The following is a 27,559-nucleotide window of genomic DNA, read 5'->3' on the forward strand; positions in this document are numbered from 1 at the left end:
AATGTTCTCATTTACTGTGCAACATCTTTCAGTGTGCAGAGATATGTCACACTGGTGTGGCAACTTCTGACATTGCTGCATATCCAATTTTGCCTTATCCTGAAGGGTTGTCATTACCCTCATGTTAATGGCTGCTGATGGAAAGCGATGAATATATTGCCTCACTGTCACAGAACACATAATTATGATATAATTCAATTGAGGCAGGAGTGCCATGTTATTTTGGCAATGATTGTGTATAAGCTCCAACATAAAATTGATTCCTAACTGGGGATTCTCTCCCCTTGCTTAGACCACTCTTATAATATGTACCTGGCAATCTCTGAGAGGGTTAGGAAAATTGAGGAAGGTTGAATGGGTGAAATGAAATATCTGCTCTATGTTGCCCATTTTCTAGAAGCTCTGCATTATGCGCAGGATTAAAAGTGTCAAGAACAGATGGAACAGCATTAGCTAAAATTGATTGACTGTGCATTGATCATATCTATTTGGTGTGAGTACAGTAAAACTTGGAGCTCTTATCACTCAAACTTCATCAGTTCTTTCCCATAATGGAGGCCCGGGCAGTGGCAAGATTATTGAATGTCAAAGCAGGTGATCTGTCTCTCTTGCTGAAGATGGTCATTGTCTAACACTTTTGTGGTGAAAATATTACTTCCCACTAATCAGCCGTGTTGTCCAGGTTTTGCTGCATGCAGACATGGACTGCTACCCTTGCCAGGTTTATCAACATAACCCTGTTTAACCATAACCTCTGAGAGATAATCAAGGTCATTCAAGATGAATAGCCTGCTCCTATGAAAATACAAAAAAATGACTCTTTGGGTGGTATGCTTTATGCTGATAACTATGGCCACAGGGTCTGGGACTAAGACACTGTCAAGCTACAATGAAAACTAGAAATTCTAGTGAGTGATGCTCATGAAATTTTGGCCTTTTAACAAAGAGAACATTGCATGTGAAGTACTGACCAATGGTTCCCTTTATGATACTTCTTTATAAGCTTCCTCCTTGTCGCAACTCTTGGAGAAGGGTGAATTATGAGATATTGACATTAAGGGTTTACCCCTTGATGGTTAAATCTGCAATCTCATACCATTCATCCAAGACTGAAAGTTGTGGAATATGAAGCAATATTGCAGCTGTATTGTAAATATGAATTAGGATTTAACAAAAATATTTAGAAAAGGGAATACCTGAGCTAAAGCAATTGTACATGTAGTCCTGTTCCAGAATATGGGATGCACTTTCCACAATAACCTCCACATTTCCCAGTCACCTTGGCGCCATTCTGTGGATGAAATAGGATTTTCATGACTATATATCATTGTAACCGATAAATAAAATAATCCACTTATGTCTGAATAATTTAATAAAGCTTTTTAAACATATAGAGCTTACCAAGTGACTTCTTTCATTAATATATATATAAAAATTAGCTTTATATAACACACAGATAATCTTGTTAACATACTGCTTGCAGAAAGATGTATGCAATATATCTAACACACACACATACACACACACAAAAACAGAGCACTATTTAAGGAGGTTATTATCTATCATTATCAACCTACAGGTTAGCTACTGGCTTACTCCTTTTCTTGTTATAATTCAATACATTTTTGAAATTTCAAACTTTACAGCAAGGAGCTGAAGTACTTTTTGCTAACCTCAAGGCTTCTAACTAGTTTGTTACGCCTACGAAGTGTTTGATTAGCAAGCCCATTAAGCCCAACTCAGAGAATGGACAGAGGTCAAACAGAATTAAAAGAGTGAGGCAGTGGAGGGGAAGAAAGTGTCTTAAGAGGAGGCAACGTCATCCCAAGGTGTTCAGGAGCAATTCCTGAACATCAGTGATAAACAACTTTTCAGACATCTGCACTTCATTATGGCGGACCAAATAGCCTCCTTCTGTGTCAAAAATGTTCAATGATTTTATGACTAATGTGGTCTTCATTAAAATTTGCCAGATGCTTCAGTCACAGATGCAGCCTCTGAATAGGTAAGGTAAGGATCACATTCCCAGTGGCTGAGACAGTTACCACTTGTGCATTTGGCTTATTTCAGATTGCTGCTCATAATTTTGACAAAACCTCATGGTTTGTAGTGCATTATCACAGAAGGGGTACGCCATTCAATAAGAGGTAATTTCATTTCATTTTGCTTTGCCATACAGAAATAGGCATTGAATGTCAAGGGGTTAAAATGTTTGTAGGCTTCACCATGGTGCCAGTTGCCACTAATTGCACACACATTGCTTTGCATGGGCCCTGTGTTAACCCCGTTGCATGTACTACAATGAAAGCCGAGACATTGCCTAAATGCTTCATCAGGTTTGGTTCTACATGGCTTGGGTGGCACAGTGCCTCACACCACCAAAGACCCTTGTTCAATTCCGACATTGGGTAGTGTCTGGCTGGAGTTTGGACACTCTCCCTGTGATGGCATCGGTTTCCTCCAGGTGCTCTGGTTTTCTCCCACATCCCAGAGACATGCGGGTTGATGGGTAAATTGGCCCCTGTAAATAGCTTCAAGTGTATAGGTGAATGTTAAAAGCTGGTGGGAGTTGAGGAAAATAAGATGTAATAAAAATATAGGATTAATATAGGATTTGAGTAAATGAATGTTTGATGGTCGGCGCCAATATGCTGGGCCAAAGACCTTCTCTCTGTACCCTATGAGTTTATGACTTTAGATGGATATCCTACCAGTTCAAGGCTCGAGGAGTTGAGTTTCATGCTCTGGGAAAAAGCCTACTAGGTCAGGGATGGACTCATCCATGTAGCATGACATAGATTGCTTAGGCTTTCTAATGCAGCAATCACTTTGTTGTGTGCAGCCAACAGCTTTTTTTCTGTGGTTTGTCAAAGCCTTTGGTCAGAGTGCTCTGCACCAGAATTCATGTAACCTTGCCTCCAATAATCTGAGCAATCCTTTCCCTGGCCTCAGCTCACTTATGCCTCCTGTCTCAACAACTGTCTCTGTACTATCCTCTGAGATAACCACAATGCCAATATCTAAGCTGGTGGATATGAATGTGAAATTTAGCGACAGTTTACCTTCATTATCATTCTCTTCATAGTCTTTTATCAGTGCTTGAGCATGATGTGCAGTTCTTGATATTTAAAAGCACAGAAAAGAAAGGATGGGATTGTGGTAAGAGGAGCTTTGGAAGTGAGAGGTACAAACCAACACTCTCTGCAGCTCCTAATTCAGAAGATGTTGAAGGATGAGGGATAAGGGGATGTGAATAGCATTATTATGTATCACAATACTATCATCTAAAATGGTTTCAGCTCCATCGGTGACCAGGACCTTTGCTTTTGCTCTTGTCATAATGCTCAGCTCCACTTCTAAATGACGGTTAGAAGATGCAGTTACAGATCTCAGTTGGCTTCTGCTACTTTTGGTTCTCAGAGAGGGAAGTTTGTTATTTAGATTCATGCAATATGTTTAGCTGACGTGCCTGTCAAAGATTCATAGCTTAAACTATGTGTAAGGAGTAAGGGTTACAACACTCCTCGATATATGAAGCTGAGGTGAAGCATTTGAATGATAGATATATGTTGAGACATTGGCCGGTGAGTATTGGGATGTGGTGAAATTAAAAGTGACTGATACTAGTGATGCATTTTTAATAATATGGTATTTGAACATGCATTCACTGATCTTGATCACACGTGCAGTCATGCTCTCAGCACATCCAGCAATCAATGCATATCTTCCTTTGAAGAGGTGAAGACTAGCTTTAAAAGGTGTAGGGTTGCATTAAGTAGTCCTAGCAAGTAATGGTATTGGGACCTTGTCTGCTGTAGACATTCACTATTAGGACCAGCTAGATTCTACAAACACGAACATCAACAAGTGGCACAAAATTGAGGTGGTGCCTGCATCACATTGATTGCACTTCCAGTGGCTGCTTTTGGGGGCCAATCAATTTAGCCATCTACATCTTTGCAAAGTACATTTCATTAATTATTTGAAAAAAAATTGATCATGTTAATGCCAGACTATCACATAAAAATATTTTCAGACTACTTTAAAAACTTTCTTTGTAGCACACTGATATTGCTTTTAAATGTTGTTTGTTAAATCACTGTCTTGTTGTAATGATGGACACAATATATGTTAACACAGATACAGTCATTTTCCTGACTTTCTACCTGTGCATCATTTAACCAGACTCACAGACTGGGCTTTGATTGCATCTTTGTGCATGACTTGTTTTGCTGGACCATCCACACTATGGCAGAATCCTCTGGTCAAAGTAGGTGGGATATTTACATTTGATGCAATGATGTTGGATGGATATCATCACATCTCCCTCAATGTTGTTAGGATCACATTTTGAGGTCTTTTTAAGGCAGGTGAGGCTGTAATGTGAATCCCAAATGCCAGACAGCAGTCTTCTTGTCAATGGCTTCAAAGGTGCTGCAGGGCGAGAGGCCCTCTGCTGTTTCTGACAGGATCTTGCAGACCTAACAACTGTAAGGAATTTGCATTGCTAGAGGCATTCCAGTTTTCCAGTAGTACACAAACTTCTTTGCTCAATCTGGTTTGACCACTGATTCCCACGGGGTAGTCCCACCTGGTGTTTGCCCAGCCCATTCAAATGAGCTACAGCTAGTTGTACAACTGGGTTCAGCTGAGGTCAAGGATTCAGATAGAGTTAACACCATTTCCTTTGAACTATATTTTGCTATTAAGACTTTGGATGAGTCATCGTAAATGCTACCATACACGCTGGTGTTTGTTCATGGCCTAGGAATTTTATTGCATAGTACAATGTCAATGCATGATACGTGATACAATTTTGTTGAAAGGTCCTTCTTGAAACATGATCCAAACCTACTATGAGCCGAATTGACTTTTACTTTAGACTTAATTCTTTGAAAGTGTAATCATGCAGGTTATAAAATAAGCAGCCTCTCCACTCCTGCTAGGTTGCTTTTCTCTGAATTTGTTTCCTGTGGCAAATCTTGAACAAACTTTGCACATGGAATCTTCTCCCAGACAATTTCCACACTTTTTTAGTGGCAATTTTATATTGATAGTCCCCTGTCACTTAACTCTCAAATGGAGAGAAAATTATTTCCCTTGTCAAAACCCCCTACGAATTCTTTCCTCAAAAACCTCTTCTCATCATACTCCTCTTCTGCAGCAGTAGTTCCAATAGCTGAAATTTTTGCACATAACTCTGTCACCAAGTTCAACATTATTATTATTGAATTTAGTTTCCCAGATAAAACTGAGGAATTACTTCAAGGCTGCTGGGGAACAGGAAGTACATAAGTATGATGTCCATGGCTTAATTAGCATGGGGTAGGATATGTAGTAGAAAGGACCTGGAAACTATGAGACAGAAGTGTTAGTAGGAAAGGCCAGTTGGTAGCAGATAAAATTTAATAGATGTATTACAAAGCCTGTTGTATTTTGGGAGCAAAAGTAAGGAATGGGAGTACATTTTGAATAGAAATACTCTGAAAGGTGTGAATAAACAGAGAGACATGGGAGTTCAGAAAGAGCAAGTAGATAGGCAATAATTAGGTTTGTGCATGATTACTTCAAAAGGCTTTACAGTGATAAACTGTAGAAACAATATTTAATGCATTAATGCCATACACTCATGAGACTCACGTTATAGTAACGTCAGAAACTGGGACTATTTCTACTGGGGAGGCATAATTTTTTTGAAAAAAAATGAGAGGTTTGCCTTTGGAAAGAAATGAAGCAAAGCAATGTATATCTTTTAAGAAAACAATGACAAAACATTTAACAATAAAGGGCTTTAAGTGGGAGCACACAATAATAGGTCTGGACATTTGACCTGCTTTAGACTGATGAACAGAATGACTTGTCCTATGAAGTTTCAATGCTAAAACCTAAAATATATTGCCACTGATGATCTCCAGTACAAACAATATGTACCAACAATATCTAAAATCTGAACTTTGGGAAATAACTGACTTGTCAAGGAATATTACTAATGTTACTGAATCCAATGTGTTTAGAGAAGTTCCATATGGTTTCATTATATTTATTTATTTGTAAAGCATAACATAAAACATTGTAAAAATAACATTAAATGAAAATCTAAAAAAACTGCAGATGTTAGAAATCTGAAATAAAAAAATGCTCTTAACACTTAGCAGGTCAGACAGCATCTTTAAAATTAAAAACATTAAAAATTGCATCAATTTTTGTCAAAAACTGCACTGGATTATAATTTATTCATTATCTGAATACAGCTTGGTTTCATGAAATTTGGACTGGAACTCTTCTACTGCACTGCAGAAGCAGAAGTTTGAAAGACTAATTTGTGCCTATTCAACTTTTAGTTTACATTGAAATCAATTTTGCAATATGCAAATTATGTAAAAATTATTCCTCCATTAGTTAGTTGCCAAAATAGAGTGTTCTGAGTTTCTATCAATGATCACTTTCAAGCTGAATTTGGGTTGCATATAATAGCAGCATGGGTCATTCACACTGTATTTTGGTGCAAAGTGAAACGAGGAAAGTAAAGATGGAATTTTATTGGCTAAAACTGAATGACATAGCAGATCCATCTTCTGCCAATTTAGGCTGGGACACTCCTAGCTCAAGATTAGCATTATAAGCAATATGGATTGTTGCAATACATCAAAAAGTTTCCATTCCCAAGTTAAATGGCACCTGGCGCAAACAATGTCCCAGATAAATATCATTTGGGTAATCCTTTTGTGTATTAGATATTCATCCTTTTTTGTGTATTAGATATTCAGCAAATAATATTTTAGATAAGTATGTTACTATTTGTCAAACTTAACTTAACTTTCCATTAGATTCTTACCATCAATCGTTGTATTTCTACAACAGCATAATTTCCTTGTGATATCCATCTAGTAGATTCAGATACTCGAAGTCCTGTTCCAGAGAGATTAATACTAAATTGACCCTGAAAGAGAAAATGCCCTTCAATTGTTACAAGGTCCATATAAATAGTCATTTAAAGAAAAAATCATATTAAAATTAACCATAAAATTCTGCATAACCATGCTATAATTCCTTGTGAATAGGCAATGGTAACAAAATCTCATTAATTTATTGGTAAAATATGTTGCAGTATGACTATAATTAATTAGCTACTTAAATCAATGTTCATCACTCAGAAATTGTACAGAATAGATTATACTTCTAATTTTAAAGGAGGCAGATTTTCAGAGGCATTGTTTCAGAATCAGCACTAGGGGGCACTGCTGTTGTTCTATTGTTAGGTTTCCAAATATAAAATGTGGTTCAGATAACAGTGTCAATGAATACTATAAGTTAAAATATATACATATGTATAAAATGTACCTATATACTGCAAACTATGCAGACTCTAATTTTATTGTCAATTATAGATAAACAACACATTTGCCCAGAAGTGAATATTGTGCACAACTTATCAGAATTTATTTACATATAAAGTAAGTTTAGCAGATTCAATTATTTTAATTTAACCTCACCATTGTGAAATTGGAATTCATAGATAATTAATCACATTCTGGAAATATTAAAACTGAAAGTACTAATACAAACACATATTTGTTAAATTATTAAAAGATTCCTGCATTATTAACCCATTTTGTTAAAATTGGAATCCAAGGTATAACTTGGAAAACAGCACACCGTATAATGTTCAAGGTGGCGAGGACTAGACTACTGAGATGAGAGGAATTTTAATAAAATTGTGATGTGATATATTTGAAGCACTGAAATGCATCAATGAACTTCAACAAGATTTTATTACAGCCACTGGATATAGTTAACAGTGGCAGTGTAGTCCTTTACTTATATTTCTATTGGAAAAGTTATGCTGCAGTGATGGCAGAATTATTAGAATTTTTTATGCGGTTGTTTGACAATGCAATTATTCAAATGGATTTCACCAGATAGCATGGCAGTTATTTGACTGGAAGTTTGCAGTAACAATTGAATGTAATTGAGTAAACATGAAAATGAATATATATGTTGGAATTTTTGTATGAATAAAAATAATTGCACACTGCCACTCTGGCTTAATTGAGTCTCATAAAATTTAACCTTTTCCTTGAATCTTCCAGAAGGAGCCTCTTTGCACTCCTTCTCCCAAAACCTTTGTTAGATTAGTTCAAAAGAAAACTCAAAAACTGATAGTTTGTTCAAGTGCATATTTTCTTTCACCATCTCCAGCCTTGCTTGGTACTCCCTCAAGTGGTCATTCTAATATTTGCTGCTTGCTCTGGCTGTTCCTGATTTATTTTTAAGGTAGTTCTCATCTTTTTCCTTTTATGATGGGATTTTTTTTCTCATTTTACTGAATATTTTTATCTCATTTCAAAGTTATACCTCTTATTCTTCCCTCTGGTGTAATGGCAACAAGTAAATCTTCACACAATGGGTGGTGACAATTTGGAACTCGCATAAGAAGCAAAAATGTTTTGCAAAAGAAGAAGCAAAGCAGTGTTTATTAGCTATGAGTATTAAGATTTATGGAATAAAGGTGGAATTAAGAAATAGGATCAGCAATGATCTAATTTAGAGTACTTCAGGACTGCATGCTACAGTCCGGATATTCTTCTGGGTGAGATCTCACACGCATGACCATATAGAACAGATGAAGACTGATTTCTCATTATAACCTTGATATTTTTCATGGACTGCCTATTATGTCAGGAAGATTTATATCAAATAAATCTCAGCTTTAATACATATACTGTAATAAAGGCAGAAATAATTATCTGCCGATTTTTCATAAATATTTAAATTGTATATTTTAATAATGATACTCTTGGCAAACCATTTACACTTCTTTGTCTGGTTATACTGTAGCTATTTCATTATCTGTAGGTCAATTTGCACCAGTATGTCTTTCAGCACTGCTAGGTGGGGCTACATAATATACATAATAATCAGTATGAATAAAGTAAATTTCATTGTTGCTACAAAGTTAAATGGTTTTCTTGGAAATGAAACCTGAAAGTTCTGTTTTGTTTTATTCTATTCAAAGATGTTTAAATAATTTATGGCCAAGAAATTGTAACAACGTGTATTAACGTGGCAATGCAAGGGTACCTGGGATGGTTTTGTGTGAGGCCCCAGGTTCTGGCTTTCCACTACCTACAGGGCCCAATGCCTCATATTTTGCAGAACAAGCCTTAAGTGCACGAATTTACTCACAGGCCTTCATCTCCCACCATAGTGTGAGAGTGGAGATCACAGAGGAACTGTGTTAGCCAGCAGACTGCCAGGTAAGATTGGGGTGCGAGAACAGATACAGTTGAGAAGATCTTCGAGGGAGAGATATTCAGAGAGGGAACATGTAATACTGTGGAAATGATTGTTGGTGGGGGAGGTTGGTGAGGAGATGATCAAAGGTTGGTTGGTTGGAAATATGAAAGGGGATCTACTATGATAGAGTGGATAGGTGTGTTGATGAGAAACAATGAGAAGTTAACCCGTCTGGAGTAAGATGGACATCTTGAGATTATCTGACTGCATCCAGCAAGGGGCTCTTTACCGAACCTCCAAAGAAGGCCATTCTCAGGATCTGAGGACTGTACCTTGCAGGCCTCATAGCGGATTTTCACACAAATGATGTCAAAATGAACTTGGTGCACTGTTTCACATCATATGTATGGAGGACCCAGACTGGAAATAAGGAAGTGTGTTAACTGCATACAAACTACTTAATTCCATTTAGTGACTGATTTTTAAGAATCTTCTATTGTGTGGTTCACAAAAAAATATTGATATGTAGTGGAATTACTACACAAGCGTTTTCATATCTTTCATTCTTACTCTAAATAACAAAGTTACTCTGATATTTCATGAATTAACTTAAATCCTTCTTGGAATGATTAAAAAACCCTTCTATTTTAATAAGTATTTTACATCTATTACTATACCTATAGCAAAATTATTGTATATCTGTATGGAATTACAATATCAGATTTTAAAAATGTTCTAGCAACATACGAGTGTTATTTATAAAATATTTTGCTTGCTTTACAGTTCTCTTCATGATTTTCTTTCAGGTTAGCTCTTTAAATTACGATAGCCTGTTTTCTCTCCATCGTATCATTTCAAATACAGTCAGTTTGTTTAGAATATATAGCCAGTACTTCAGCTTCCTAAATTATATTTCTATAAATTATACTCATATGTTATAACAGCCAGATTATTTTTCTCTAACAGGAAATAAATTGATATGCATCTTACTAATTCTCATGAGAGTACAAAGTGCTTATGGAAGTACTGAAATTCACTCTTGACCAACAGTCAGTCTCTGAGTTCTTTGTTTGTTCATTTGTCACGTTTTTTGCATATTGTAGTTTAAAAAAAATGTTTAGTAAAATAACTATGTTACCTGTGGACATCTGGCAGCACTGTAACAGTCTCCAGCTGTGGCAAATGGAACTGATCGTCCTTCAAGTGTCTGTGCAAAGTACAAGTCTGTTGCTATAAAGCAAGGAGTCAGTGAAAACGTGCAAAACTATTAAGGTCAAGAAACAATATTCACAATATATTTGTCACTATAAATACTATATTTAAATACATTAAAATAGTTTTCAGTAATTTTCAAGTTACCAAATGAGATTCATTAAATTAAGTGAATCTTCTGTGGTAGCAGCTGGAAATGGTACAATCAGAAAAAAGGATTATTAGGAATGATTTAGTTAAATAAGTGTTTTTAGCTTTTCAACAGTTTCAAATAATGCCACCCTCAGAATTAGTTATACCATCAAATGGACTACCATTGAGCCATATGGAATTAAGACATTTGCTGACTTTGGTGAGGGATGACACATTTGAACTCATTATACTGAAGCTGCATTGAGCCAACTTTCTGCTCCTGGTACTGACCTAAGAATCCTTGCTGGGTCTATGCATGTTTACATGCTGGATGAAGACATTGCCTGGAACATGCCTTCACTCAACATGTAAATGACATAGAATAAGGCCTTTCAGCCTATCGGGTCCACGATGGCTTCCACGGAGCAATTCCATTAGCCCCACTCCACCCTCATTTCCTTGTTCTCCTGTAACTTATTCTCTCTCACACAAGCTTACCATCTTCCCTTTTTACCATTAACCTGTACTACAGGATCATTCACAGTATCCAATTAACCCAACCAGTAATGTAGGAAGAAACCAGATCACACGGACAAAACCTAAGTAGGAAGTGCATAGACAGCACCTAAGATCAGGATTGAACCTGAGTCCCTGGAGCTGTGAGACAGCAGCATTGACTGTTGCATCAAACATACTGCCCTTGCCTATGCCATCATGCTGCCTCATAGTGTAGATATTTTGGGATACACATTTGGCTATTATCCTATTTCACTGAAGTTGAGTTATGACAGAGGCACAAGGTTCTGGTCCCAAGGGACTGGGCATTGCACTCTTTGTGTTTGTAATTCTGTAAGTGGTCCTCCTCTTCCTAGACTTGGCTTATGAGGTTAGTCACAGGTCTGAGTGAACCTGGTTGACAGTTGGACGCAGTGTGGGCTGGAGGTTGAGAATATTGAGCTGGCATTCTCACAGTCATTGAGGAGTTTTGGTGAAAGGCCTTACATCCAGTGGGAGGGGGCAAGTGGGGTAAGAGGAGAAGGGATGAAGTATCAGTGAATGGACTGCACATCAGAATGGGGATGAGGATTTTATTGGGGAGGAGGTGGGATTGGGAGCTCGGTTTTGCAATTGGGAGGATTGTAGCGGGCACAGCTCTGGGGATAGGGTGGGACCCAGTGATGTAGGTTGGTGCTTCAGGACTTTTAGCACGTTCTCCCAGGAATACTTAACAATGAGCGCACCAAGGACAATGTGAGGCAAGTTCCCCTGCAATGCTTCAGGAGTGCTTAGTCAAATTCTGCAAATGTTCCAAAATAACTTGGAAATGGCATTATCATGTTTCACTCATGGGAAAAAGAAACTATTTTTAATTGTGAAATGTTGAATTAAAAAGCATTACACAACTGAATTTCAAGGCAATGATTGGACTCGGGGAGACTGCTCTCCACAGTTGACTAATTTGCCAACAATTACTGTGCATAGCATTGCACTGCAGCATGCGCTAGTACCTTCAGGAGGGGTAAGAGGACAAATATAAAGAAAAAAATGGAGAAGAGAGAAAGGAAGTATCAATTGTCCTCTTGTGCCATGCACCGGTAGTTAATATAATAAATCTTGACGTCTTCTTCTATTTGGCAGTGTAGAGAAAATAGTCGAAATTCATTTTGGTTATCATTTATTATCAAAGACAACCTCAAGATCTCATGCAATTCTGGACTGACAGTTCCTGAATTAAGCTTCTTCTCAGAAATATAACTCATTCAGCTCATCTTATGACACTGATGAATAATCTTTCTATCGCCAATGCAGAAACACACATACGAATAACAATGAAGGTTGAAGTAAAGCTATAAACAGCTAGGTTATTATCTATGGGAGAAAAATTGGTAAATGTTTTAGATGTGATTATTCATAAGCATGCTTGTGGTCAAGGTGAGAAATCACCTTGATATGTACACCAATCACAACATTACATGGAAAAGTTTCTTCAGCCTAGTTCAGTTGCAATGAGAAGTTGGACTCGATGCGTAAATCAACTCATCTCTTATTTTTGAGTATAATAACAATCAATTATTCATAAAAGACATCAATGTTTCTCAGGTAACTACAGAAAGCAACATCCTATGAAAACAGTGATTAACAAGCTCCCCAAATTACCTTTCATGGCAAATTCTGTTTGCTTTTATTGAAAATTAAGCACCTTCAAGTTAACATTGAGCAACTTTAACCCTGACATTCATGTATGGTTAAGACATTCAAAATATTTAGTTTATTTAATAGTTAACTAAGTTAGTTCATACACAGTAGTTGAAATACACTTAAGAAATCGCAGTTTTGCTGATGCTAATTTCAACATGCAAAGTACATTGAACAGTTCATAATTTTTCAACGTCTAATGAAATTTGACTGTAATTTCAGTAACTTTATTGTAACTGCCATACAATCAAAAAATGTATTGGTCTGGATTTTACAATTAGTGACGAAGTGACGGTACTCACTGCTGACCTCAGATAAATCTACCCACAAAGATCTAGTGCTCGCTGCTGCATAGAACCTTCCTTTTTCTGATGTCCATTGCTTTCAGGTACTAGTTTAAGAGCTATATCCTTAAACCAACAGCTTATGTTGATTGAAGAATTCTTACAGATGTAAAATCCAGAAGTAAAAACAACTTTAAGTTAGATGTTTTAAACATTTAACAGAGAGTAAAATAAACATGTAACTGTGATTTGCTGTAAAGTGAAACATCATAAACTTTTGAATAATTATTACTTCTTGAGAATTGCTATTCCAATGAAGGTTCCATTCTAGGGAAAACTTCACCCAGAGCTAGGTAAAAATTCTCAACAATGTTAAGAAATTTGACAAATTTCTGAATACAAAGTTGCATTCCTACTTATAGGAAATAAATCTCTAATTGCTTTTACCACTGAATTTATAGGGTGTGATTGTTGAAGCTTTGCTTGAGTATCTTAGAAGTAGTAGAGGAAATTCCCAGTTTCTCCTTCTGTATTGGTGTATGGGTGGGCCAATGAGGGATGTACTTACAGCCTATCTGGACGTGCAGGGTTGATAATCTTTTCCTGTTATTTCTTACGTATGTTTCATTGCAAATTCCTGTTGTTATTATACCAAATGCCACATTGCAAAGTTGATATTTGGGATAATAGCCAAAGAACCATACACATGAAAATGACTCAAATTGGAATTCAAGATAGCCTTTCAATCAAATTACATTAGCTGTTCTTCATATGGCCATCTCAACAGATCAGTGTACGGCATTTTTCCGTAATGCAGGACCAACGTTTCAAGATTTTCAAAGTTCTGACATCTAGTAATTTAAAACACTTGCAACAGATGGAACAACAGTCAGAAAATTTGACACATCTGATGTGAAGACAAGGAGTTGCAAGGACTTTGCAAATTAAATGTAAATTGAGATGGCAGCGGGGGGAGGAGGAAGTGTGGGCAAGAGGTGAGATGGGGAACAAGTAAGTTCAGAGAAGCAATAGGCAAGTCCAGAGACATGTTTCCCCAGATTATCTTTACATTATGCTTGGTATCACTGAAAATTTGGGGTATTTATACCTCACAATTCATGGACTTTTTATACAAGAAAACCAAACCAACATCATTATTTTAAGCAAAATGATCTGCCCATCATCACCCCGCCTCATCTGGTTCCACCTATCACCTACCAGCCGCTGCCTCATCCCTCCCTCTCACTGCTATATACTGGCTATCTCCCCTCTCAGTCCTGACACAGAGTCTCAACTCTAAATGTCGACCATCCCTTTGCCTCCACAGGTGCTGCTTGACGCACAGCAATTTATTTTTTTGCTCCAGATTCTAGCATCTGCAGTCTCTTGTGTCTCCATCACTATTTCAAATAGACCATTTAAACCACCTTTTCTCCTCATGTAATTTTCACAAATCCGACCTACTCCACTGAGTTGTGACTTAGCCCTCGAAGACACTGCATTCTATCCAGTGCCTCACCATTTCATAGGGAAACTATTTGCCCAACTCTCCTGGTCAACACTGGTAACTCTTACACACTTCCCTTGATGCAATCTCCTCTACCTCCATCTTCTGCTCCCATTGTCCTTCCACCACCAATGCTACCATTTAACTTGGAATATGTCTCTTCCAGCTCCTATTCTAGTTGTCTTATTTTGTTATTTGAAACCCACAGTTCACTGTTCCTCCTCTCTTGATTCATGCTACTCAGTTTTCTCTCTCTTTCATTCCTTATTTTCCCCAGCTCCATTAGTGATGGTTCTCCTCTCCACTTCCTATGGATTAATGTTGAATTCTTCATTTTCCCTTACACTATACTGCTTTCCCCAATTTTACCCACTTTCCTTTTACCTTATTGTCACCCCTTCTTCTCGTCATTTCCAGATATACTGTTGGATCATTCAAGGGCTCTCCTGTCTCCTTAGTGCTACTCCGTTCACTTAGAGTAGTGATTCTGATTTCTGTAAAGTGTAGGCTAGAGCCTTTACATACGTGGTGTTCCTGTCTTCAATATAGGCACTAGAATCACAACTGTTAGTGACATTAAAGAAAGGCAAGTTCAGCCCAACACTTTATTAGCTGGACTTAGAATGGAGATGGAAACACGAATGTTTCAGTTGAAATCAGGAGACGGTATTGAAGACAGAGGGACTTGTTATCACTAATTTTGGCAGAAAGTGTTTACATACTGACAGGGACTCTCAAGATGCTGATACTGCAGAATGGTCATGATTGATATGTTTATGGTAAGAATTCAATGTGCAGTTACAGCCCACTTGAAAATTTATTAAAAACAGAAGACCACAGTAAAACACTGGGATAAATTTGGTCATGGTTATCAACCATACTCTTGAGGTTACAGAGATAGCTTGGTAAAGGAAGTCAAAAAATGAAGATGATGCACAATAAAGGGAGATTTATTCCAAACCATTCCATGTCTCCACTAGTCATTCTCCCACATCCAATATATTCCATTGATTGTTTACTCAGCAACCCAAGAAGCATTGCACAATTACGGAAAAATTTGTTTTGTCTTAATTATTCTTCTCCTTGATAAACACAACACGGAATCTTTTTTATTCAAAAATATATTTACATTAGAATGCACAATTTCCAGCAGATGCAGATATATCTGCAATCTTTAAAGCTTCCCTATGAAGCCTGCTCTTCAGTTACAAGGTGCTGGAAGAGATTACTCAACCAACAAATTGTATCACCTAAATATATATTAGACAATCCTGCATTAGACAGTTCATTACCACTGCATGCTGTGATTTCATTCATTATGAGAATTGGACGTTACTTCTTATCTTTAATTCAACACGTGAATCCTGTTCGTGACAATGTACTGAATCCACCCAGTTTATCTCAGTTCTGGATGATTTAATTACAAGTCAAAAGGTTTCATTCATAGGCAACAGATGTTGCTAATTTTTGTTCTTCCAAAAAGCAAAAAAAAATCTAAAGCCAACTGGCATGATAAATATTCTACTCAAAGTAATCACAATGTCCAATTTCATGTTCTAAATTTATGCAAATTTACATGCTAAACCATGCTAGCTTTCGAACATGTAATTGACTAGAAATTTACACCGCAACATTTTGTTGATTAGATGTTCTAAAATGGAAGAATTTTGAGATCATAGCCTTAATCTTTACAGGGGTGGGATTTTCAAGTGGGAGCAGAGTTTTGGTTGGAAATTTGGGAATGCTTTGGAGTTTTATCGCATGCATGCTTTTTTTAAAAGAAGAACCCTTCTCAAAAGCCAGTGTAATTGTAGTAATATATAGTAATATATTTGATTGAATGTATATGGTTGATAGTTGTTCTCCTCTAAGTCACCAAGGATCTTGATACTTTCGGGGGCTTATCTTGTGTCACTGTTCTGTTCCTTGGCAGACACCTTTCTCGTTGATCTCTGTCGGGGCTGTGCTTGCAGACACGTGCACCTAGCAGGCTTGAAGAAAATAAACAACCATCCTAAAGGATGAAACTCAGCCTCTACCTTTTTTGTATGTTAAAGCATACAAAAAAGCATACATGGGTGCGGCACGGTAGCGTAGCGGTTAGCACGACGCTATTACAGCGCCAGCGATCAGGGTTCGATTCCCGTCGCTGTCTGTAAGGAGTTTGTACATTCTCCTGTGTCTGCGTGGGTTTCCTCCGGGTGCTCCGGTTTCCTCCCACATTGCAAAGACGTACGGGTAGGTTAATTGGGTTTAAAATGGGCGGCGCAGACTCGTTGGGCCAGAATGGCCTGTTACCACGCTGTAAATAAAATTTAATTTAAAACTTTTTTAAAAATAGTATATTGATGACAAGAAAAATAGATCCTGAAGTCAGGTCAGATTGAAGATAAACTCTTTTCCAAAAGAAATCGGGAGAGAAAACAAAATCTACTGTCTGCTTTCAAAAAAAAGGAAGTAAAAGGGCCCCATAACAATGGACTGACTCCAGACATGCAAGAAGTATTGCAATAGACTGTCAAATCACTTTGCTACAATGATGATAATCAACGAAGGTCTAGACTAATTAGTGAGGTGGTGGCCTCTGTATACAGTTTAATGAGAAACTTGCTGAGCTGAGAGAAACACAGTAATAATAAGAAAATAAGGAATTAGTAGATTTGTTGAACTTAACCCAAAGCCAAGGGAGATCATACAAAGGTTTAAGTTTTCATTCATAATTAACAAAACCTAACAAAATAGTGGCTCAGGTTGTAAACTGAATTGAGGAAGTTATTATAAAACTATAATTATGGCAACATACTTTCACAGATGCTAATGGAGAAGTTAATAAGCAAAATTAATGATGACTAGATTCAGAGAGAATTGTTATCAGAGGTGAATCTGACATTGAGTTGCAGCATTACACTGACCTTTGCCCAAGCAGTGAAATCAGCTAGTTAAAATATGCAGGACTTGCAACAGAGACTGACTGCAGTCTCAATCTGCACACAGGAATAGTGGCAAAACACATTGTGCTGAAGCAAATCAAACATCATTTTAAAAGCTTAATAGAGGCTGTTACCAGTGTAGAGAGAAATGTATGCCTCCTGAATGCTGGTTTAGGCAGGAAAAGCGTCACACATGTGGTTTAAAAGGCCACATCACTCCAGCTTGTAGGTATACGCATAAAGTAAAATTAAGCAAACAACATGGAAGTAAGAAATTAAAGGAAGGTGCTCAAAATTTCCAAGTTTCCACCATTTTTACCATATAAAGGAAACAAGTAAAGATTCATGACATATGTCAGTGATAATAAACCTGATTCTGATTGTGATATAGAGTTCACAATGTTGAATGACTTAACAGAAGTAGAACCATTAATTGTTACCATGAAAGTGAATGACAGAGGAGCTTGACAATGAGTGTGGTGTAACACTGATGAACCAGATTGAATATGCAACCTGGTGGCCTGAATTTAAAAAGACTCAGCTAAGTCTGAAAACCTATACAGATCAAAGCATTGAATTGTTGGAGATGTTGATATGATAGTGAAAAATCAATTTCAGGTTAAAACATTACACTAGTAGTCATTCCAGGCTCTGGACCAGATCTGCTGGAAGGAAGTCGGCTGAAAGAAATCCCCCTGGATTGGAAGTATATTTATCATATGAAGATGGGTGAGGCTGGAACATTACAGAAAGTGTGAGGAAGTCAAAACGAGATATTCAAAAAATGAACTGGGCACGTTGAAGGGTACCTAAGGCAAAATTCATGTTGATTCATGTTGATTCCAACATTTCACCACAGCTGTTCTGGCCAAGGTCATTGTCTGATGCAATGAAACCAAAACTGGAGGTAGACAGGGTTCCCAGAGAGAAAACAATGGATGAAAAAACAAGATGCTGGAGGAATCTTGTTTTTTCATCTAGATTCCAGCATCTGCATGCCTGGCCTGCTGAGTTCCTCCAGCATCTTGCCGTTTTTTCATCTAGATTCCAGCATCATCTAGTCCTTTGTTTCTTGAGAAAATAATGGAATCTTTTCACTCTGAATGAGCAGTACCCATTACCTTAATGTTGAAATATGATGGATCTATCAGGATTTGTGGAGATTACAAGCTGACTGATAATCAAGTTGTCCCTGGAACAGAAGACAAGACTTACTGACTTTTTTGTTTGGTGGGCAACAGTTCAATAAGTTGGATACGAGCATATAATCAGATAGTGTTAGAGGATCAGTCTAAGAGATTTTTGGCTGTTAATACAGAAAGGTTTGTTTACATAAAACAGAATACTCTTCAGAGCTTCATTTGTAACTGCTAACCTTCAGAACCATGAAGTGGTTGCTACAGAGAATTCCTATACTTGGATGATATTCTGTCTGCAGGAGCCTTGTGAGATAAATACCATGGAATGCGAAAGGAGTGTTCAGCAGACTGGAAAAGGCAGGCATATGTTTAATGAGAAGCAAGTGTAATTTCTTGGTGAATGAAGTACAGAATTTGGATGTTAAAGTGTGGATGTTAAAGGAATGCACCCATTTCAAGAAAAGATAAAAGCCAATACCAATGCAACTGCCCCTACTAATGTAACTGAGCCAAAGGTATATCTGGGATTGCTGAATTATTCAAATCAATTCTTGCCAAATCTAGCAATGCTCATGCAAAAGGATGTGAAATGGAAGTAGGCTTAAGATCAAAAAAAAGGCCTTTGTGTATTCCAGAGAATTGCTACAGTGTGCTGAAGTGACAATCCATTCCGCAAATGAACAAAGAGCTAATCTTATTTTGTGACACATCACTAGACTGTTGGCACCGTGTTGGAGATAGGAGGGAACAAGTCCGTGATAAGGGAAGGTATTTTTATTTTAGTGGGAGGTGATCCACTCATGGCGGAAAAGAATTATGAGAAGGAAGCTGATTAAACTTGGGAGTCTGGAAGAAAGCAATCCTGCTCCCCGGCCCATCAGCAGTGCCAGAGAGACATATACTGCTTCAACACCATACCTTCACCTCCCGTCAGCTCCCCTTGGAAGAAGGGTAACATCTAAGCACAGAACCTTGTTAAAATATTTACACAAGTAACCTGCTTTCTGGAAACTGGTTGGTTGCCCATTGCCCACCCCCACCATCTCCAGCAAACTTGGAAGGGGGCACATTGAGATGAGCTGAGTTTGGGCTTGAGATTCTTAAAATATTTACATCCCAAACACTGAAAACTTGCTTGTTTTTGAAGGTTAAAATTCCCCTCATTTTTTATAATTGCATGTTATCAAATATGTAACTATTTTTATATTTCGTTGAAGCAAAATATAAACGAGTCAGCTCATGAAATTTGGCAATCTGAGGCTTGAACAGACACAGCACAGTTTTGGTGCATTGCACATCAGCATTTAAGCAAAAGTGGAAAGGGGAGAGAATAATAGCCTGCTTTCTATTCACATATTTCCAATAATATTTCTTTGTTGACAGCAAAGATAAAAATAAATCCAATTACCAAGAATAGAGATAAACCAAATGAAATGGTGCTATTAGTGAATAATATATGATTTAAGTTCTGCTTACTGGAGCACCAACAGTTATTAATTTATTGTTTCCAACAGTGCTCATTGATTAAAAGTTAAAGTCTTAGAAATTTAAGAGCCTCTATTATTGGACTGTTAAAGCACAATATTTGCTTAAAATGCAAAACTTATAATTAAATCGCAATGATGCTTTTCCTGACCAGGACCTAAGAAATGGAATTGTTCCGTGATGGTCTATCTACTGAGCTCTTGCCCCATGAGGGGACTTAAAATCACAGCTATGATGGTGGCACTATGGTTAAGTTACCAGTCTAGTACCAGCATGGACTAACTATTTAGGGAGCTGTAGATTTTAAATTCAGTTAAAGAAGTAAGAAACAATCGGATTGTTGCCAAAACCTACTGATCCAATAATGCCCTCAGGGAAGGAAATCTGCCCTAGTCTGGCCATTATGTGGTTCGAGACATTCAGTTCAGGGCAACAAATGCTGGTCTTGCCAATGATGCCTACATCCCAGAAGTAAACAAATAATAAACTCCACCTTTATCAGAAAAAAATTATTTGACTTTGGTAATCTTTAGTCTTTTAGATCCAGTCTTGAATTTACATGAACAATACATCGACAGCATTGAGGTGCAAATCCATCAATGCAGTCCCAATCTATGCTTCTGGCTATCAGACATGACTTCTCAATGCTTACACAGTTCCTCAAGTTTTGATTTAATGTATATAGCAAATTTCAGATCACATCTGCAAAGTGCTGAATAATGGGGTGAACCTCAGGAGCATGAGAAACCCAAAGGAGCTTATTTAACTGTCTGCCAGGCATGACTGGGCATTCAGCCAGCTAATTCTGGCATGATTGCTCTGCTCCAAACAAGGCAAATGTTACTGAAATGTTACTGAAAATGCAGCATGAGAGAAGCAGGCAGAAAACATGTATATATTTTAAAGTGTCTGGAAGGAGGCAGAGAAAAAGGGATCCAGGGATCCAAGGACAGCAAGAAACTCCAGAAATACTTTTGGAGTAAAGTCCTGGTCATAGCATGGGAAACACAGTGGCCAACAAACAATGTGCTGAAGGAACTCAGTGGGTCCAGAAGCATCTGTGGGGTAAAGGAATTTTCTATGTTTTGGGTTGAAACCCCATATCAGTTTGGATTAAAATTGAAAATTGAGGTACAGAAGTAGAAAGTTGTCTGTTACATCTCCTGTAGATTCTAATTACCTGCTGGAGATGATAGGGAGGGGCCAGATTAAAAGTAAAATAAAAAATAACTATTTATTCTTGTTAGGTTAACAATTTTATTCCTTGTTTGTTTATTGTCTAATATATCTTTCTGTGAAAGAGGAAGCTTTGTTATTGATATGGCTACATACAATAAGATCCTCAGGAAAATTTACTCACTTATTATTTGTAGTGTGTTGATGTCCAGTCTAACTTTTCTGAAAGTAGAATACCCAGCAGCTAAATAATCTCTTCTGCACTGACAGTCATCTCTTCTAGTTCCATTATATGGACATTCAGCAGGATTATGTAACCTAAACCAAACAGAATGTTAAGTGTACAAGTCAATTAGGATAGAAAATTATTTTACTTTTCACAAGGTGAGCATGAGGTTTGCTCAGTTATATTTTGCTTTTCTATACCTGTAGCCATAAACTTCTGAAAAATTTTCGAAATCACCACTTGTCAGTGTAATGTACTCTCTGGGGCTGTCTGACAGCATATCGGCACAATATATCTGAAACCAGAAATGCACTATGAAGCAAAAATACAATAAATGGAATTTAAAAAAAATGAATACTCTTAATTCCTCTCTTAAAACAGTTCACTGATATACCTTTACTTGCTTCCCTTGAACATTAAGAACATAATCACCATCTTCGATGAATCCTTTCAATCGCTGCACATCTCTACAGCTTTCTGGAAATTCACCTACATGTGAAATATGGTTTTAATTATACTTCAGAAAATGTACTTCAGAACAACCAAAAACAGACTCTATACATGATAATTTGCATTATTACAAACAGAAAACAGATGGGGATGTGAAAATGAACTTAATAATCCAGATGCTTACATTTTCCATTTTGGCATGTTCTCCTCTCTTCTGGCTTAATGTCTGAACTACATGAATTGCTTAAATGTCCATCGATTGTTAAACAGTACACTGAGCGTTGCATGATTCCTATTCCACAAGTTGCCGAACACTTACAAGAAAATGAAAAAAAGGAAATTAAATAGCATGAAATATAAAATCAGCATAAATCATAATCTATAATGATCAAACAAGTACTTTCATGTAACAGAAACCGTATAAATATTTCAGTCTGATGTTTATCTCCACTTATTACTTTGCGTTTAATATAACATTTAATACTGCTGTCAAAAGGCCTTTTATTGTTGTCATGTCAAGATTTAGGAGAGCAAATCATTTGACTGGCATTCAAATTTGGGTGGCTTGAGAACACTTTTTTTTAAACAAAGGAATGATAATAATCTTTCAGAAAGCATCTGAGATAGCAATTTGGTTTGGAGAAAAATATAATAGACACACACAGACATCATAATGTGGGATTCTTCATCCATATATAAAGAGGATTCAACCACGGCAATACCTAACTACTTTTGTGGTGTGAGAAAATCTCCAAAGAGTATTAGGTACCAGAAAAATGTATGTAGCTGTTTAACCCTGAACATACAATATAAATGTTGGATACTAAGGACTGGACACGAAAATGGACTTGAACAGGGACTGGTGCAGGAATTAAAATTTGGCTGTTTTTGGAGGGGCATTTTAAACATTTAAATTATACACATTTGTACATACATGCATGCACCTATGTTGAGTGGGGGAGACTTTGCCTCTGTTGACCCTGCTCCTGTGCACGCTTGGATGAGGTAGAGATTCAGCTATGATCTTTTTGAAAGGTGCAGCAGCTCAAGAGGCTGTATGGCCTACTCCTGTAAAACCCCATGAAAAACACGATGATGCTGGAGGAACTCAAGACGGAAAATGAGGTGCTGTTCCTCCAGTTTGCGCTTGAAATTCTCCTCACAGTGGAGGAGGCCGAGGACTGTCATATCAGTGATAGTGTGGGAGGGGGAGTTGAAGTAACTGGCAACGGGGAGATGCAGGCTGCGGTTACGGACGGAGCTCAGGTGTTCTGTGAAATGGTCACCTAGTCTGCATTTGGTCTCACCAATGTAGAGGAGGCCACACTTGGAGCACCGAATGCAGTAGATGATATTAAGGGAGGTGCAGGTGAATCTCCATCTCACTTGAAAGGACTGTTTGGGTCCCTGGATGGAGGTGATGGAGGTGGTGTAGGGGCAGGTGTTGCTCCTATGGCGGGGGCAGTGGAAAGTTCCCGGGGTGGGAGCGGGATGGGCAGGAGGGAAAGGAGTGAACTAGGGAGTTGCGGAGAGAGCGGTCCCTGCGAAAGGCAAAAAGGGTGGGGAGGGGAAGATATGCTTGGTGGTGGGGTCCCGTCAGAGATTTCTGTCTTGGAACCTTGCAGCCTAAGGGCATGAATATTGAATTCTCCCACTTTAGGTAATCCCTACCCCCCTTCCCCACACCCCTCCCGCAACCATGCTTCTTTTCTTCTTCCCTTTCCTAGCCTCTTTTTTTCTACCTTTTCTTCCCCTCTCTCTCCTTACCTTTGACCCATTCCCCAGTGGATCTGCTCTCCCCTCCTCCCCCGCACCTGCCTATCACTATCTCTTACCTGCATCTACCTATCACCACCCTGTCCCTACCCCGCCTCCCCTCTTTTGTCCACCTATCACTGCTCTGCTTTTCCCTGCTACATATTGGGCTTCCCCTTTTCCTATCTTCAGTCCCGAAGAAGGGTCCTGATCCGAAATATCGACTGCCTGCTTTTCTCCACGGATGCTGCCTGGCCTGCTGAGTTCCTCCAGCATCATCGTGTTTTTCATCTAGATTCCAGCATCTGCAGTCCTTTGTTTCCTTGTAAGATCCCACATGTCCTCATTGTAATTCAAATAACATACTCCATAAAATCCTTTCACAAAGCATTAATATAATATCAGAGCAAAAAGATTATGTTACACTTGCATCAAATGTAAGGTCTGAACTTGTGTCCTGAAAATTTTTGAAATGAACTTACACTTCCCCAATTTCCAACCCGCCATGAAGCAGTAACAGGACATTCACCAAGAGAGCAGGCTCGGATGTTTGGCGGCTGTGTCCCAGGGCAGTTAGTTGTAATCTGGTGATAGTAGCCATATTCATAGAGGTCCTTACCATTGTAAACCTCACTGCAGGAAACAAGTCTTTGTTGGTAGCCATTTCCACAAGTAACTGAGCACTGGAAATAAAGTTAAATTGTTAATCTAATTTTATTTTCTATTGTAAGTATATATTGGAATCAAAGATGCTAAAATGTACTTTGGCTCACTCTGCCATAATCTCATACAAGAGAACTGTATTTGACTATAGCTTTTGTGAGGCACTAAAAGCAGGATGTTGAAGTTACTGTTAAGGAGCTGTATACCGGCAGATTGCCTTGGTCCTCCAGTGCGTGAGTTCATCAAGTGAAGTATATGAAATTACAATTAAAGAACAGGATAGCAGCAGAGTTCTTTTGTCCTCTAGTGCATCACTTCATGCTGTTACAGTTTATAGGTTCACTTTTGAGATTTTGAGCATGTTGAATTACTGATCGGGTTCTCTAAAACATTATTACAACTTTGAACTTCTGTAGGAATTGATAGAAGGCTTGTTCATTGATACGAACTTTACTTGGAAGAAATTCATTGGCGCCAGAAGCGTGGCGACACTTGCGGGCTGCCCCCAGAACACTCTACGCAAAAAAGATGCATTTCACTGTGTGTTTCGATGTACATGTGACTAATAAAGAAATCTTATCTTACCTTGAATAAACCACTTTGTGGAACTGAAAATCCCTGGCTTCTGTCTCAGCCTTTGCACTGAGTGATTTCTCATCCTCAATGATTTCAATCCGTATTCATCATATGCTCTCTTCTGAGTTCTCTGCTCTCCTACATTTCCTTAATCTCTACCTGCATATAAATTCCCAGCTTACATTTTACAATTGTACCTTGATTTTGCTATCTAATGTGGCCTCATTATTCCATTCATGGGAATCACAAATAAGGCTACCTTTGATTACTTCCTTGTTTCACAAATTAACTTCTCTTAATTTTCTCAACTTGAAGCTAGTCTTTGATACGGCTGATCAGACTATCCTCCTCAATCTCTCTCAACCATGCTCCAACTAGGTGCAGAATGCAGTCACACTAATCTTGTTTCATTGTCATTTATCATGCCGTAGTCAGAGAATATTCCATAAAGGCATTTGTTCTACGCCCTCACCGTTATCTCTGGTCTTTTCCAACAATCTTTTATTAACTATATGCTGTTTATCATCTACATGCTGCCTCTTGAAGTAAGAGAGCAATGAACAGACATTTTCTATATGGTGCATTAAGTATTTTTAAGCATATTATCTTCACTTCCCACCAAAATCTATTCTCCTACCACTGACTCTGTGTATCCCTACCTGGGGTTGAACCAGGCTGTCCATACTTTTGTGGTTGTGTCTGACCCCTAAGCTGAGCTTCCTAATAATATTATGAAGAATGCTTCCTTCTTTCTCCATGACATCATCCAACTTGGCTCTTATCTCAGTTTATTCGCCACTGAAACCCTCATTAATGCCTTTGTTACCTTTTCATTGAATTTTCCAACATTCTCTTGGAAGTTTACCTGAAGGACATTTTCCATGCTGTATAACTCTATGACTCTATGCCCTACAATCACCCAAAATACCTGTATGCTCCAAAACCAGCCTCTTGAACATCTCACTGTTAATTGCTGCATCTGGACTCTGGAATTCACTTCCTTAAAATGTACCTCTTTGTCCAAATTTTTGTTTGTCTGCCCTAATATGTGCTTATGTGGCTTAGTTTGAATGTTTGATAGCTAATATTCTTGCCAAGCACCTTGGGGTGTTGTTACTATATTAAAACCATCATATGAACACAATAACAAAGATTTCAGTGGTCCATTGCCTCCTTTCTACTTGGATACAACGTTTGTTTGTTTAAATAAATGACTGTGAAGCTTGAATTGAAGATATTACTGATATTAATTTGGTAATGCAAAATTTACATTTCTGTTCACCAATAGCCCAGTAGTCTGAAAGTTAATTTAGGCTCACAAAGGAAACTTGAACAATTAATTGGCATGCAGCAGTGGTATTAGCAATTACTTCTTGTACTACATAAGGTTCCAGGTCTTATTACATTTTATATACCACAGGAGGCTTAACTAAGACAGCCACATAGCAGTTTCCTGCTGCCACATCAAAGAGAACACATTCATTAGCCTTTTATTAGAATAATACCTCTCAATCTCATAGACTTGAAAGTCTATTTTTCCCTTCTGTACTTTCTCCCTCTCTCATACACAGAAGCACAGACACCTAGGCAAACACAAACACACACACACACATACAAAAATGCATGCACGCATGAAAACTCCTGTAACACCACCCCCCACCATCCCACAACCAACCATATTCAGGATGATCTAAGATCTTGTAGAGGCAGCAGGAGGCTAATTGTGCCAATGAAAGTCTGAAAGTGAATGTGGGTCCATGTGCATTGTTAGTTAGGAATGCTCTGATTTTTTTTCAAAACTGATAAGCAAATGGAACTTGATTTTTACCATTGTGAGAACCCCCTTACTGTTTATTCATATGCTTAATATATGTAAGCAAGTTGGAAGCAGTGCTTTGTTTTCAATGAGTGTTTTTCTGCTTCCAAAGACCTCCTTGTAAAATTTTAACTAAGTGGCTCCTTGTCACTGACTTGCAAACTGGAGGGAACATCTCTTCTCTAACTCCATTAAAACAGTATCTCAGACTATCATCAAAAATGTGCTCCCCATCTCTAGTATGACTTTAGTGAATTAGTGTCATGGTGTTTCTCTGGCTTTATTCTTTTAGAGATAGTTTTAAATTTTTGTGCTGAAGTAAATTAAGCAATTGGCTATCATTGACTTCAATAGAAAGAAAGACGGCTGATCATATATTTTCCATTTCTACTGTCAATCAAAGTAAGGGATTTTCCCTACTTTCCTATATTGCAGTGCGTAAAATTGCATTTAGTAACACAGTGATATTCCCTGAATGGAAAACAAAACTGTGGCAAATCTGAACCAGAAGGTAAATGAGGTTTGAATGTCAAATGGGTAAGGAAACCAAACACTTTAAAAATGGAGGCCTGAATAAATTAGTGTCAATATTGATTCCAAAATAAAAACAGGTAATTCTTATTTGATTTTTGACACCACTAGCAATCTAGATATTCTATCACATTTTCAATGCAAACACCCTCAACACTAATCTTAGAAACTTAGTGCATTCTGCCTTTAAAGATGTTGAATTTTTAGAATTCTTATGGATTTTATTATGCAGAAGATATTGCAT

The 27,559-nt window shown here is 37.8% G+C and overlaps 1 protein-coding gene across 1 annotated transcript in view; it reads right to left on the reverse strand.

Annotated features, from left to right (window-relative positions):
* Positions 1–1,201: 1,201 nt before the first annotated feature.
* The window catches only part of LOC127571379 (A disintegrin and metalloproteinase with thrombospondin motifs 9-like), a 205,506-nt gene continuing 179,148 nt past the window's right edge, over positions 1,202–27,559 (reverse strand). The window contains exons 32-39 of the mRNA XM_052017693.1: positions 24,212–24,412; positions 22,159–22,288; positions 21,919–22,013; positions 21,725–21,819; positions 21,483–21,616; positions 10,376–10,467; positions 6,836–6,940; positions 1,202–1,291 (exon numbers count right to left, since the gene is read on the reverse strand). Coding sequence (XP_051873653.1) covers positions 1,202–1,291; positions 6,836–6,940; positions 10,376–10,467; positions 21,483–21,616; positions 21,725–21,819; positions 21,919–22,013; positions 22,159–22,288; positions 24,212–24,412 — 942 coding nt within the window. The remainder of the gene's footprint in view (positions 1,292–6,835; positions 6,941–10,375; positions 10,468–21,482; positions 21,617–21,724; positions 21,820–21,918; positions 22,014–22,158; positions 22,289–24,211; positions 24,413–27,559) is intronic.

Source organism: Pristis pectinata, chromosome 6, assembly GCF_009764475.1.
Source record: "Pristis pectinata isolate sPriPec2 chromosome 6, sPriPec2.1.pri, whole genome shotgun sequence".
Classification (NCBI taxonomy): domain Eukaryota; kingdom Metazoa; phylum Chordata; class Chondrichthyes; order Rhinopristiformes; family Pristidae; genus Pristis; species Pristis pectinata.